This window comes from Chamaea fasciata, unplaced genomic scaffold, assembly GCF_029207755.1.
Source record: "Chamaea fasciata isolate MVZ Bird 193981 ecotype frontalis unplaced genomic scaffold, bChaFas1.0.hap1 SCAF_3, whole genome shotgun sequence".
NCBI classification, from domain to species: domain Eukaryota; kingdom Metazoa; phylum Chordata; class Aves; order Passeriformes; family Sylviidae; genus Chamaea; species Chamaea fasciata.
This window is the reverse complement of record NW_027094088.1, coordinates 70,833,353-70,848,737: the sequence shown is the minus strand read 5'-3', so window position 1 is coordinate 70,848,737 and position 15,385 is coordinate 70,833,353. Positions and strand designations below refer to the sequence as shown.

Genomic DNA, 15,385 nt, shown 5'->3' with positions numbered 1-15,385 from the left:
TTAGAGTTTCCTGAGCAGCACGTGGCCAGCTGGAAAATGTCACATTTGCAGGGATGTCATCCATCCACTGACTCCAGCTGTCGTGCTGCATCTGCTGTGGGAGCTGGAAATATTTAGTGAAGTCACCACACACTGACTCTTGCTATTCAGACTTTCAGCATTAAACTTCCGCTGCAATGGGTAAGGGCATGAGCACCAAGTTTGTCCCTTGCCACTCTTTCTTCTGGTAACAAGGCAGAGGGATTCTACAGAAAAGATTCTCATAGGTTATTGCTAAGCTTTGGTTTAAAATGTTGAATTTTCAGTTATTCTTATGGAAAAATTAGGAGAAACAGTCAAATCACAGTCCTCCTCATCCAGCATTTTAGTTAATTTCTGTGCCAGTAGCTAGTCCTGCTTCCACTGAGGGACTCCGTCACTAGGATTGCTCTGCCATGAATAAACTGAACACATGAGCTTATTCAGAATTTTCTATTCATGGATAATGTTATCTTGAGGACACACTATAGTTACCTTCAGGCACATAAGAATTGGAAGGCTACCCCACATCACTCTTCTGCAAGAGCAAGCTAACAAAAGCTAGAAAAATGTGGGGATTTTTTGTTTTGTTTTATTTTTTTCTCCTGGCATGCCATATCTGAAGGCAGAAGTAATTAACACAAGGGAAAATGAACCAAGTTGCCAAACCTGGCTGTTCAAACCAGAAGGACCTATCCCTATTCTGAGAGGTCTGGACAAAGAGACGATTACACAAAACTGGTCTACTAAAGATTTTTGAAGTAGAAGAGCTTGGCAGAAAATTGTGTGGTTGTTTATTAGCCTCGCTTCCAAGTCCCTCCCTTGGCCTTCCCTCTAAATCCCTGCCCAGCCTGGAAAACCCCTTTCACAGGAGAGACTGTCAGGAAGTCTGTAAGCAGATCTTTAGGCAATCCTGAGGGGCAACCTCAGACTAAAAATAAATAAATGACTTGGCAACATTGATCTTTGAAAGCTGCTGCTTGCTGTATTGAATCCAGAAGTACTGCTGCTCATGTTTCTGCCTTCCCACAGACAGATGGCAAAGTAGAGTCAAGTGAAGAAAATCCTGGTCAAGAAGCTCTAGGTGCCAGGGACAGGTATCTATCTCCAAACTCTGTCTTGAGCACCCTTTATTCTTACATACCCACAGGCCAGCTGTCCTCTTCCATCCCTAAACTACAAGAGTGCAGCTCCCAGCTGAAATCAGTACATACATACATGCACACACACAAACACATATACCTATCTATCTATCTATCTATCTATCTTTTTAGCAGCTACCAAAATCTAAATTAATTCCAATGCAAAGGAATTCAAATATCTCTTTCTGTAAAGAATATGAAGACTCTCAGCTTTAAAAAATACTTCTGACCTTTTTCACATAAATCAACCCTAATGCAAATGTACACTCAGGGGAGGAAAGACAACTAAGATACCTTTACATTACCTGTGAAGACTATTAGGAGAAATATGTAAAAAAGATCATTCATTTCCACATAAAACCAGATTTTTATTTTTCTTCATGTTACATAAGCCTCTCACACGGCTTTTTTTTTTTTTTTTTGGGGGGGGGGGTGTTTTAAATCTTGGCACAAAACATCAGTATGTGGTTTTCTAAGCTGGTTTTGAAAAAGCAGATAGTTAGGAGGTTACCTTGCCCAGCTTGTGAATTTTGCTTCACATACTGGAAACAGATGCCACAAAACACAAGAGTATCTTCATAAAATAGTGTTTCCACTACTGAGAAAATAACTTAACCTTGAAACTAGACTAACAGAAATTTCATTATGTTTTATACAGCAGGAATGGTTTGGCTCCAGGTCTTTAATCAAAACCCCGAAGGTTTCAATTCCAGTACATTGCAAGAGCATTACTCGTTCAGACTTAATTATAGATTCCAGTTGGAATATGACCCTGTGTGCCTCAAAAGCAGCAAGTCAGATAACAGGACAGCTTTGCAACATCGTTTTTTTGGGACCCGAATCCTGAACTTGGCACAGTGGATTAAGATCAAATAAATTTTGGCATGATGACCCTGTTACAGAAACACAATGCCTTTCCAATACTGACACCAGCATTCCACAAGGGATACTCTAGGACACTTACTTTGTGAGTGGTGTCTCCAGCAAGCAGCTCCACCTTCAGTACTACGGACTGCCACTCAGAGAAATGTTTGTTTCCAAAGTCCCCACATTATGGGTCATCTGTCATGACATTGAGTCATTCAGGGAACTCAGCTTCAACAGAAGGCTTCAGAAGGAAAAGGAGTTACTTTTAACCTGTGCCATAAGTTTTGTGCTTAAGCTACTGGAGAACAAGGAAAAGCATTTTTAGGAACAGACCTAGAGATGACTGAGGTGGCTGTACCCAAGCATGTGCAATTCAATGCACTGACACTTCAGCTCTATTTCTTGAATAGAGAAATAGGTCTGAGGACCATGTTTCCACACACCCTATCCTGCAAAGCTCTTTATCAGTGGTGAAGGTCTGCTCTCTTGACAGTAACTATAAATTCAATAGAAGCATACATGCCACAACTATGAATATTACAAATGGAGATGGCACAGCTTTATGTGCTTTGTTTCTGGGAAGCATGTGGGGAAGCTGTTGAAAATTTCTAGATGATCAAAGAAAGCAGTTCATATTCCTCTGGGAAAAGGGGGATGCTGAAGCTGCACCCTGTTTTCACAGCCTGGAAGGAAAAAATATCAACCCTCCCTCAACTCCCTATTCTGATTGTTTAATTCAATGCTGTGATCAGAGTGCAGAAGTCTACAGAGTATCTTGTAAACAACTGCAATCCCCACGAATCCCAAATAAACCCCGGATCACATACAGGTTTTAGGTGTGGTATTTCATATGAAAGCAGAAATAATTTTTTATTTTCCCCTACAATCAAATTAGGCATACATAATAAGGGCCTGGAAAGGAAGATCTTCCCTGGACTTCAGAGGGAATGAAAAGAAGTTCAGATCATGGGGGAAACAACAGAGTGACTCTGGTACAAATTTATTTTTATTTTTGCTGCTCTTCAGAGCATCCCCCTCTCTTTTAAATATCATTCCCTCCTCTTCCTGCACCAATACATTGTTTGTTTATAGATAAAACTCTTGAGCCCAGAGTAAAAATACAGTCCTTAGGGTCTAAGTATGAATGTAATGACAAGCACGGTTCTGGAAGATTATATCAGTACCTCCAAAAATGAGAAAAAGTGATGTTTTCTGGAGGGGCAACAGCATTAATAACAGTTGATAGAATACTTTTTTTCTCTGCAAAATCAAACTCTAATTGCTGCAGTGCATCAGAGATTAAACAGTAGGCAAATACTCACATCTACTTTATAGCTCTACAGCCTAGATGGGAAAAATGGCAGTTCAAATAATGTGCCTGTGTCAAATCATAGGGGAGTCTGACTGCAAGATCTTGCTGTTTTGAAGCCAAAACTAGGTTATATATATGAAGGTTCAGATTTTGTCTTTTTAGAGAATGTCCTGTCAGAAACATCAGAAAAAAGGTGAACCTGAATAATCTGGACAAAGCTGTGGCTTAGGGTTGGGCTTGTTTTTTCTTTTGTGTTAGTTTATATTTTGTTCATTTATTTAAATCAGTGCCTGGTCTCTTCAGAAACAATTAAAGAAATAATTTCACATGGGTTGTTGGAGAGTATCTGTATAGCTTGACTGAAATTACAGTGCGAATCTAAGATTTCTTCAAGTTTTTCAGCCTCCAGTTTTCTCTTCTGTGTAGAAAAAAACGGCCAAAGAGAAAACTGGTGACATTTTGAAGTCTCTTTGGAAAGAAAGAAAGAACAATTTAGCAACATCATTATTACAGACTGTAACATGTTTATGAACAGAATGTAATATAAGCTTTTTAATAATATTTGACATAACTGGATTACTGTCTTTTCATTTTTTCATGGATCACTGAACACCTTCAATTTACATTCTTAAATAAATTACTGTGTAAATAAAATATGCTCAGAGTTCTTGTTTGTGAACAGTACTTACATTTAATTACAAATGCTCTGGATATGTTTATAGGTGAAAGACATTAAAACTGTTTATAGGAAATAAGCTCAACTAGCACTAATTTTGAAACCAAAATTTTCACAACAGTACTGAGAGTAGCTCAGCTATTTTTTTGAACATGCTTTTCAAAATGGAATTTGGAATGCAATAGAAAAAACATCAGAGAAATGCCAAAAAAGAGGGAAGCACAGAAGATCAAAACTCCCTAGCAGGTTGGATCAATAAAATATTAAACTGCAGTTCTTAAATGTAAGTACTACACCAAGTAGTAATGTGGCTGTTCTTAAGTGTTAAAGCCCTTGTTTTCTAAAGGAGACAGTAATAAGCATTTTGCCTATTCAATCCACTCAAGATTTAGACAGCGTGCTATAAAAGCAAACATGTCTGACACTTCTTCTATAACTTTAGCAGTTGGCTTTCCTGCTCCATGCCCAGCCTTGGTGTCAACATGGATGAGAAGTGGGTTGGTTTGTTTACTGCTTCGGCCCACAACGTACTGCAGGGTAGCGATGAACTTCAGTGAATGCAGAGGGACCACACGGTCATCGTGGTCTGCTGTGAGAAGTAGCGTGGAGGGGTACTGGATGCCATCTTCTTCAGGAAGTTTGACATTGTGAAGTGGAGAGTACCTGAGAAAAACACACAAACGTTTCCGTATCTTTTTCCTCAAGACCCAAAATGATGGTCTTTCCCTACTGAAATCATCACAGTGGCATCTCTTAGCACTCAGAATAGAACAGTTCTCAGTTACATTAATCAGAATTGCACTAATGGAAACTGACACACAGCAGTGGCCCCAGATCTCTGGCTCTGAAAGGTGAAGCAAGTACATTTCTTTATTTTCAAGGGAGACATATGTGTACATCTCACAGGAATGTCCAAAATATCAGGAGTAGCCAGCAAAGAAACTGCAGCAAAACCTGTCAAGTCCATAACAGGATCCATCCTGCTGGAAACAGGGAAACTGAGACTCAACAGAAGCGAAGAAATCAATTAAGATCCTATTATGGTCTAGTGCTATTCAATTCCTACAAGTAAATCCCACCCGCACTGTATAAATATACAATAATTGTATATTGTATTATACAGTGGTGACTGTCTCTCCCTCATGGTAAAAAATACAATTTATGTAGTGGTCCACTTGAGACTGTTCTGTTGTAATAGCCTAAAAGAGTCATTATTCAGAAGAAAACCTTATGAACTGGCAACAGCTGCTAGGAGAACAAGATCTTTGAAAATAGGACCACTTGATTCAACACAGCTTTGAAGACAGTCTTTGATTCAAAACTGACTTGTAAGGAAATGCTGAACTCCTCAAATTCAGTGTGGGAAAGGATGAAGTAATCATTAAAATAGATATTGATCATGACAACCGGAAACTGTTGAGCAGAGTACGTGTTTTAACAACCACAGAAAGTATTTAAAGGCACTTACTTGTGCAGCCATTCAAATTGCTCTTTACAGTCAGAGCAACCATAGTCAGTGGTCCAAGCATGGCCAATGGTGTACTTGTGGAATTTGAGCATGTCCATCACTCCCACTTGGGCAATAGCACAACCAAACAGGTCAGGGCGCTGATTGGCACAAGCAGCTTCAGCAGGAAAACGATTCTGTTAGTATTCAGATCTTAAAGAATGAAGTTCAACAGTAAAAGGTTCACTACCAAGTTGTACTGGGAGTAGTCTGTCAGTGAACACGAGGTCAAAATAGACTTTCAAGCAAAACTGTAAGCAAATACATAAATGGATAAAAAACTAACTCTGAAAGATGATATGTTCAAAAGAACTTAAGAGCCATGCTCTTCAGACACCAAACATGCTGTTCTATGAGCACTGCTGTTCAAACCACCAAATTGGGACTGAAGGAGAAATGAACTTTTTAAAGCATGTGAGATTTTGAACTATTGAACTGAAGGTACCTAAACCATTCTCTGTTTAAACTTTTAATATTAGTCTCAAGAAAACGGCATTAAGGATCAAAAGCTCTTCATTTACTGATTGAAGTTTTCTTCCATAGTTACTATGTAAAGCCATAATAAAAGAGTTTTGATTAAAGCAGACTGTTACAAAATCAGTGGAAGAACCTCAAATTAACAAAGTGAATTTCTGCTGTGTTTTCTTGTTTTACTATTTTTATCTTCCTACAACAGGAAGGGACAATTTATTTAAGAATAATGCTTGCCTCATATATTTTAAAAACAACTGCAGTTGTTCAATGTTCAAGCTCAATGTTCAATGTATAAGAGTGGCAACTGGGAGATATTTTCTGTAAATTATTATCTGATGAACTAGTTATTTCGGTTTTCTCTGAGTTGGAGTTATCTCCTGCCATCCTATAAGAAAGCCATCAAAACACACATTCGCTGTAAATACAACTGTTTCCTCTCTTAATGTTTATTCATCCAGTGTTCATCATATCCTGTAGCAGTAAGTTCTTCAATTCCAGTTCCTGTTTCTTGACTTAAACCTTTTCCTCAGTGATTTTACTAATTCTCCAGCCTTTTTTAGAATTTTAATAAAATTCTAATAAAAAATTTTTAGAATTTTAATAAATAAATAACTACATAACTACTACAATGGATCCCAGAATGCCTTAATTAATTGAGAACTATCCACTGTGCATCCACATGTAAGTATAATCATTCCCAAATTATTCTTATCTCCCCATTTTTGTCCACTGTGAAAATGGATTGATTATTGCCAGTCTTTGCCTCCTGCTAACCATGATATTGCTATGACATGACTTTGCTTCCAGCTCAGCAAGGACTTTCTTTCACAGCCTTATGTGAGGAAGCTTTTGAAAATGCAAGAATAGCTCCTCACCTAGATAACTGTTACAAGCCCCATATGTAGTCTGACTCCTTCAGATAGCTCTAATACATTTGAAAGCTGCAACTTCAGCCTCCAGAATTCTTTCTTTTATGTCAGCTATTATTTATTGGTTTCAACTAGCTTGCCCATTAGAGAAGTAAGATTTACTCATCTGCATCTCGTGGATCACCATGAACCATTTAAAACTTGGCATAACACTTGCCCCCTTCTGTTCCTCAGATATTCAGGCTTAGTAGCCTGTAATTTCATATCAGAGTTCACTTTGGATCCTGCATGTGCACCATCTGGTCCTGGCAACACACTACTTTTCATTGGATTGATTCATTCTAAAACCTCCCCTGATGATGCCTCAACTGGAGTCAGCTCCCCAGAATATTCCCCATGAAGACAGACTAGTGCAGGGAACACTCCCCAACTCCTCAGGAGGGAATATCAATACAAACAGACCATTTAGTTGTTCTGCTTTGCCATTATTTTTCTTTTATGCTCCTTTTACATCTCACTAACCTGCAAGTCCCACAGATCGTCTGGCCAGCTTCCTGCCTCTGATGTGCATAGAAAAATGTCATTGCTAATCTTAATATTGGAAGCAATTTGCTCATCAGTCTCCTGTGGTCTGTCTGTCCCTGCCAAGAGTTTACACTATACCCTATTTTCTTCATTTAAATGTGATTTTTACTTTCTGAAAAATGAAATTTTACTTTTGGTCATCTCTGATATGTAACTATGCCAACTCTTCCTTATTTATGAGTCATTTCCATAAGGTCTGTATAAAGCCTTAAAGAGATGCTGTGTAAAAGATCTTCAGGTTTAAATGGAAGCTTTTGATCAGATCCCTCCCCTTCAAGCTATTTTCTTTTATGAAAATAAATTGTATCATGATTGGAACAAAAGCCAAAACAACTACCAAAATACTTTATTACAATACTCTTTATTTCAGAGTGTCTCTTGAAGCACTGTCTGTTGCTCAGGATTTTGGAAGAAATTGCTCTTTACTAGTTCCTTAAGTAGTTACTTCAGAAAGAAATCACCTATGGAGACACTTATCCATGCACACTGCATCTTTTTAATTAGCCATAACACTTGATTATATGCATTAATAAAGTGTAATCTGGAACAACAATTTACTTGTGAATTTTATCCCTCTATACATGACTTTGAGCTTTAAAAATCAGTATGAAAATAAGCCTTCAAAACATCAGAACTAGTTTTGCCTAGGCAAACATGAGAGGTCAAACACTGCATTTGCAGGAAGGTTTTCAGCTCACAGCTGTGCTGCTCTGCTCAGCTTGGGGATCACACTGCAGGACAAGGAGGTCTTGTTTTGCAGTTGAATGAGGCAAGACAAGCTCAGGGCTCTGCAGTCCTCAGAGTCACCTCCTGCTCATCTGACTGAAAGGAAACAGTGTTTTGGAAGAGTGACAATACTCTTCCTTGTCAGCTTTTTCTTCAATAAATAAGAACAAAGAAAATGTGGCAGTGGGTCCTTGAAGCTAATTCACCTAAGTCTACTCAGTCAAGGAAGATTCCTATCTGGCTCATCAAGAGCATGGAAATCCTGGTTGACTGTAATCTACCAGTAAATTCAAGGAAAGGATTCTAACAAGAATTTTTAGAGAGAGGTCTAGATTCCTAACACCAGTCTCCCACCAGAATGATGTATTTCCTGCAGTTGTCCCCTTATTGACACAAGGCGCCCAGCTGAATAGTTCAGCCAGTAAACCAGGGGGTTTTATCACTGAAGATGGGTAGGATGAACCTCATCCTGACTGAAGCTGAAAACCACATAACAATAAAATAGTGTTTTCAGAAGCTATGTAATATATTCAAAGTTTAACTGCATTTCCAACTATATATTTAGGCTCACATAAAATTGACTTGTGCAATGCTTGCATTCCCAAATGGAGTACAAACCCTTTAATCCTTTATCATATTCACCCATTTCTATTTTCAATGCACAAACACTTTCTGCCACTTGTTATTGAGAAGCATTTAAGCAAAAACCAAAATACAACTTTACAAGTGCTTGTTACTTGATCTTTAAAACAATTGCCTTCTAAAAATAATAATGCAGGTCTAGCCAAGATGGCTTATACTAACGATCTGCATAATTCCAAATCCTGTTTCTTATGCTAGATGCTAATTCACTGAAAAATAGAATAAAATCAATATAGTCAGTATACAGTAGCAGATAAATACAAAAAGAAGAGTAAGCACAGTGGGCCTAGTAAAACTGCTCATTTTCTATAACTCAGTGGTTCATGAAGTTGAGGTGCCTTTTTTACCCCCTTCCCACATAAGCAGCTCAAATATGTTATACTGTCACCTCTCAGGCTGCTTAAAAAACAGGCAAACAGACCCCGATACTATTACTTTGTGTCTCCTTTTCCTTTCAAAATTGCATCAAAAAATCACCTTCTTTTTTCTTCTGTTACTTTCAGATGCCTTCAGATAGGGATCTTATCACATATATATTTTGTAGTTCTTAGACTGCTCAGAACACAAGATCTTTCTGTGACAAGACCTCTGTTTAAGAGAAGGCTATTTATGTCCTTGAATTTAAGAACACAGCAGCGAATTTTAAGTGAACAAGATGCATTTGTAACAGACCACACACAGTTTTCCAATGCCACATAAATTAATAGTTCAGTAGACATTTTGTAATGGTTAACCGGAAGAAAGAAAAATTTAAAAAAACCTATGTTTTTTAAACCATTCCTACTTTCTCTGTGATTCTACCACACAAGTCCGTGTGGCTTTTAACAGTCAGCCTTTGCCAGAGACTGCAGAATTCCAATATCCTATTCAAACAGCAAATGAAGTACTACTGTACATATTTAACACCTTGTATACATTAATGCATTGATATTCTGGCAACTTTTGACAGGTAGATCTCATCAATTTTTGTCTGGTTACTTTAATAAGCCCAGCACCAAACCTGGGAAATAGACAAGCAGTTCTTACCAACTAAGAGGCCCCCATTTGAGCCTCCATTAATAGTCAGCTTCTTTGGGGATGTGTAGCCTTCCTTGATGAGGTATTTGGCAGCACACTGAAAGTCATCAAAACAATTTTGTTTGTTGGCCAAGATACCACCTAGCATGGAAACAAAACAAATCAGTTGATTCCATAAAATCCTTTTGATACCATCTCTTCAGAAAAACATGTGTGCAAAAATACCTGGGAACAATTCCAGTTTCATGAACATTTTAATAATTGATGCAGCTCATAAAAACAGCAAAAATGAAAGATTCTGTCAACACAGAGAGGCTATAAGATGGTTCTGTCAATAACTCTGATGCTTTCAGAAACTCTGAATAATACATACCTATACTGTGGAGTTGAGTGCCAGGTAATGTTCCTAACCAGTGAAAGGAAAGCCAAAAGCTTTGCACAGCAAAATATATACAAAACGACCACATACAGCCCACTTGAAATTTGAGTTAATAGAACTTTAACATCATTAAACTCAGTGACAGTTTCTTAAGGCAATAAATATTCAGCTTCTAAAACAAGCTGCATAAAATAAGCACTTCTAATTTACTGGATATATAATATGTGGCTGGTAATTTACTTTTTTTTTTTTCCTATTAGTTGTTTTCAAACCAGATGATATAAAGCTATGGTCAAAAAGGGACTTCAGAGTTGCATTTTGCTTTGAAATTTTATTAACTTTCAACATGGAAATGCTTAAGATACTGCCATCATGTTGAATGAAATTCCAAATGTCATCAGATGTTTAAGGGAATAAATAATGACAGAAAATGTTGATTCAAATTACATCATTGATAAGACTTTCAGGTTTGAAAAAAAATTTTTTTGCAGGGTAGGACAGGGAAGGAGAAGGATGGTTTTCCCTACAATCTTTCAATTATTTTAATAGAAGAGTATCAGCTTAGTGAATGCACAGTTATCCAAATCTTGCTTGTTTGGTAAGAGACTAAAACTATATCCTATGCAAAGATTATCCTACCTAAAGACCATGGTAACCTCAGGCAATTAAATACTAACAAGAAATGGGAACTAGGAATTCCTGTAGCAAAGGCAGTGGCCCAGGCAGTGGCCCAAATCTTGCTTGTTTGGTAAGAGACTAAAACTATATCCTATGCAAAGATTATCCTACCTAAAGACCATGGTAACCTCAGGCAATTAAATACTAACAAGAAATGGGAACTAGGAATTCCTGTAGCAAAGGCAGTGGCCCAGGCAGGCAAGAAGAGTTTAAAGGATGCAGAAATGGAATTCCAGTTTCTTCTACTTTCTTTAAAAGCTGGATATTTATTCCAAGCTGATTGTCTAAAGTTATCCCTATGATCCAGGAACCTCCAGGACAATCAATTTTACCCTAAATTAAGTGAGAGGAGGTACAGTCTGGAGGTGTCTCTTTATCTTCATTCTCCATCAAGTGATCCTAGACAACCAGTTTACAATGATTGCTTTGTTTCTATGTCACACATGTTTAGCAAGGTAAGTCTGACATTTAGTCATAAAGATCTCCTAGAACTGAAACGAACACATTTGTAATTTTTTGTCTTTTTTTTTTAACAAATACTCATCATTCTTGTATTAACACGACTGTTGAAGAGAGACATACTGGGGCAACAAAAAAGACTTCAAGTATGTGGCAACAAAGGAGAAACAAATCTTACTCCTTGCTCAAAACACCAGGCTGGTGTAAGGTCAGAATCCTATTTATAAAATTAAATCTAAGCAAAAAAAACTTTCGTAATTGCTTCTGGAATTACAAAAGAACAGACACATATTTTATTTCAAACTGCAATAAAAGTCTTGGGTCAAAATCAAGCAGGAAATAGGTGGATCAAAGAAGCATTACCATATTACCATAAATTTTATTAAAATCTACTACAAATCAATCTGAAAATTAAAATTAATGAAGGGTACTTCATCTTTAGCAATAATATCCTGTATCTGCAAGCACATACAGCTTCTATTTATGAAACTATTACATAATTAACTCAATTGTGAGGAAATGACCCAGACAAATAGTTACCACAGATGAAATAGTAAAATCAAGATGCAATGATCTGGAAATACCATTTTGTCTGATAAAAAGATATTATGGATTACTGCCATGGCAAATTGCTACATCATAAGCACCACTGTTTTGCTACATTTGCCTTGCTGACAACATTCCCAGTAACTTATGCACCAGATTCTTGGAATCTGGTGACAAGTAAAATGTCACCATTAAATAAGTTAGGTATGTTCCTGAGATAAGAAGGACTTTTTCAAGTTTTTTCCCCAGTGGAGGAATGTGGACAGTTGTCCACAATAAGGCAAGTGGACAAAGATAAATAAATGATTAGGACAAGGACTTGATAGGAAAAACATGGACAGAAATACATCGAAAGTGTTAAGAAAAGGGGAAAAGAGATTGACAGAGCTTTTCAGTGTTTGACTGAGTTTCCCTGTGACTTGACAGTCAGCTTAAAAAAAGTCTAAAAGGTCAAATGGTTGCCTACAAATTGGATCCCCCAAGAGTGTGGAGGGGACGATGTGAACGCACTTCTGGAGCTGACGGTTTTCATATGAACTTCAATCACAGAATCACAGAACCATTTAGATTGGAGAAGACCTTTAAGATCATCAAGTTCAACTGTTAACTCAGCATTGCCATGTCCCTAAGACACACCTATGTGTCTTTTAAATACCTCCAGGGATGGTGACTCAACCACTTCCCTGGGCAGCCTGTTCCAGTGCCTGACAACCCTTCTGGTGAAGACATTTTTCCAGTCACATTCATCAAATATTTTAAAAAAAAAAAAGTTCTATTCATAAATTATGTAAAAACAATATAGAAGAGTTATGCTCTGAACTCAAGAGTTCACACCTTCTGTAAACTTCTGCAATTTTTTTTTTTTTTTTTGTGTGTGTGTGTGACACTAAGAGAGACTAAATAGTCAGTGCTGTTGTCTTGGGGATTTAGAATTGGGCACCTGCAATAATTAAAGAGGTATGTGAAAGCAAGCCAAGTCTTTTGCAATAAACAGACATTTTTTGTAAGATCAGTTCAAGATGAATAGCTGCATTTTCCAATGTTTAAGTCCTGGGAACTTGATCTTGCTTAAAAAACCACAATGATTTCTTAGGAAAATATTGTCTTTGTCCAAAACTGTTTTTAGGTAGGCCGCAAAAATGAAAATAATCTAATGAAAACCATCAGATTAACACCGGACAACATACAGATCTAACATATAAGTAAGGAAAAAGATCTACTTTTTTGCAGAATAAGTAAAATGCAAAAGGAGATGTGAACATGGAAGAGGGAGTGAAAAGAAGATGTTGCAATTTTCATTGCTAAGCCTGCAGTTTTGTTCCTGTGCTTTGACTGACTTACCTTTGTGCCAGGTCTCTCCATATTCACCCCCGCCCCTGATGTTTGCCACTGCTAGAACACCTCCCAGGTGTCGCACAAAAATAAGTCTTGACACGCTGAAAAAGCAAACAGGTAAGAGAATTATTTTTATTTTCCAATATTTATACACCTACCACTTCTGGAAAATTCTTTGAGGAAAAGATCTCTCCCAAAATCAATCATGAAACTGTGACTTAAGTCCCTCTTGATGGCAAACCTGAGTAGTTAAGGCTTTTTTCAATGATTATCCATGGAAATGAAACTCCCAGCAGCTTTAGGAGAGGAAGGAACCAGTGCTGGTCTGTTCTTCCTCCCTTAGTACTGCTCTTTGGAGGAGAGTGGCCAGCGGTTTGGCCTAACAGATGACCACCCAGAATGTGTCACCATTTACAAAAATTATCTTCAAAGCCATTAGTCTGCAGACTACAGTTATGCAGTACCACTGGACCTCCATAGCGTTCAGAACTGTTCCTCTTTCATGGGACCTCCACTTCTTCAGAGAGGAAAGGAAGATTTAGCCCGAAGGAAGAAATCAAAGAATTGAGACAAGATCAGCATTTGATCTTGTTTATGAGCAGGTATTTTCAACCTAACTTCTGCTTAATATACTTCTTTTGGACCTTTGCAATACTGTATTTGCAAAGAAAAATTCTAAATCTACCATTCTTTTGTGCCATGGTCAGCAGTCAAGTCAGCAGCTGGCCAATCCCATTCTTATTAATTTTCCTCTCACATTGCTAAATACAAAACAAATATTATAACATAAAATTACAGGTTCTACCTCCCCTATTATCTCCTGAACCTGTCTGAAAGCTAAAATAGTTTATTTTTTAAAGAAGCCAAATTGTGAAAGCAGCAAAGATATTACTTTTTCTTCCCAAATGGACTGAAGTAATTCAAATTATATTCAACAATTAGAAAATGTTAATTGTTGATCTGTTCAGACATTAGCTTAACATAGCAGAAGCTGAAGAAGGCCAACCACATATATGCTAACGAGACAAGTAAAATATTAAAATTTAACCTCAACAAGTTTTTTTATCCCCCTCTAGTAGGTTTAATTTTTTTATTTACTTGAATTCTTTGCTCATCTAGAAACCACTGTCTGCAGAAAATAAATTTTTTAACCACAAGGGCAAGGACTGTGCCTTTTTACCTTTAAGTCCCACTACTGCTTATCAGAAATGGCTTGAAAAATGATAGTCCTACAGTGTGTCTCATGTGGATGTAGTATCACAACATTTGAAGTTTTCATACCTCCCAAAGCAATTACCTATGTACTGGCACATGTTCTTGAGAGTATATATCAAGGAGTAAGGAAACAAAAAGAAAAGCACATGGATAACTGGTAAGAGATTTCTGTATTTTCATAACCATCAAAGGAAAACCTTCCACCTAGGTTCATGGCTAGGCTCAGGATGCATGATTACCTCAGCTTCTGTAAAATCAATTCTTAAGATCATCATTGTGAATTGCATTTTCCTTAGATTGCTGTGACATACTGATCAAATGTAAGATTGATACTCTATAAGCACATTGTGCAAAGGTCAGAGAGCATTACTCTGTCGAACTTCAGGACTCTTTAGTTTCAACGTGTTGCTACAAAGCCAGTGTGGAGTAACCTGACAGTAGGTTGCCTCATGAGACTGTGGCTTCTTAATTTTTGGTATGCAGACTCACAAAACCTCCCAAAATATTCTGCACTTCCTTTCCCTGTCTGCCTCAAACTTTGGACCTCTTGGACCAAAGTTACTTGATTCCCTAATAATCAGAAGTAACAAGTAAGAATTATAGGTAAGGTAGGAGTTTGCTTCCCAAACATATTGCCTGAGAATACCTAAAAAAATTAAATATTCCACAACAGAGTCTGTCCTCTTCCATCCGCTGAAAGAAACTGTGCCCATCTGAAGGATCATGGTGAATCAGGACCCTAACTTGACCAATACTTGGAGGTTCAAGCTTGTAACAAACTTTCTCAAAGTTTTTCTCTCTAACTTTACTTTTATGTTCAAGGAATCAGGTTTCATAAGTATAGAAACCCAAACTTAGTACCTTTTAAAAGAGTGAAAATTCCAAGTGATCAGACAGCACAAAGTTCAGGTTTCACACACAACCCTACTACTGCCTCC

General features: G+C 37.4%; 1 protein-coding gene across 1 annotated transcript in view; it reads right to left on the bottom strand.

Annotated features, from left to right (window-relative positions):
• Positions 1–579: 579 nt before the first annotated feature.
• Positions 580–15,385, bottom strand: part of PREP (prolyl endopeptidase) — a 93,548-nt gene continuing 78,742 nt past the window's right edge. Inside the window, exons 12-15 of the mRNA XM_066179482.1 lie at positions 13,239–13,333; positions 9,845–9,976; positions 5,484–5,640; positions 580–4,678 (exon numbers count right to left, since the gene is read on the bottom strand). Coding sequence (XP_066035579.1) covers positions 4,384–4,678; positions 5,484–5,640; positions 9,845–9,976; positions 13,239–13,333 — 679 coding nt within the window. The 3' untranslated portion in view covers positions 580–4,383. The remainder of the gene's footprint in view (positions 4,679–5,483; positions 5,641–9,844; positions 9,977–13,238; positions 13,334–15,385) is intronic.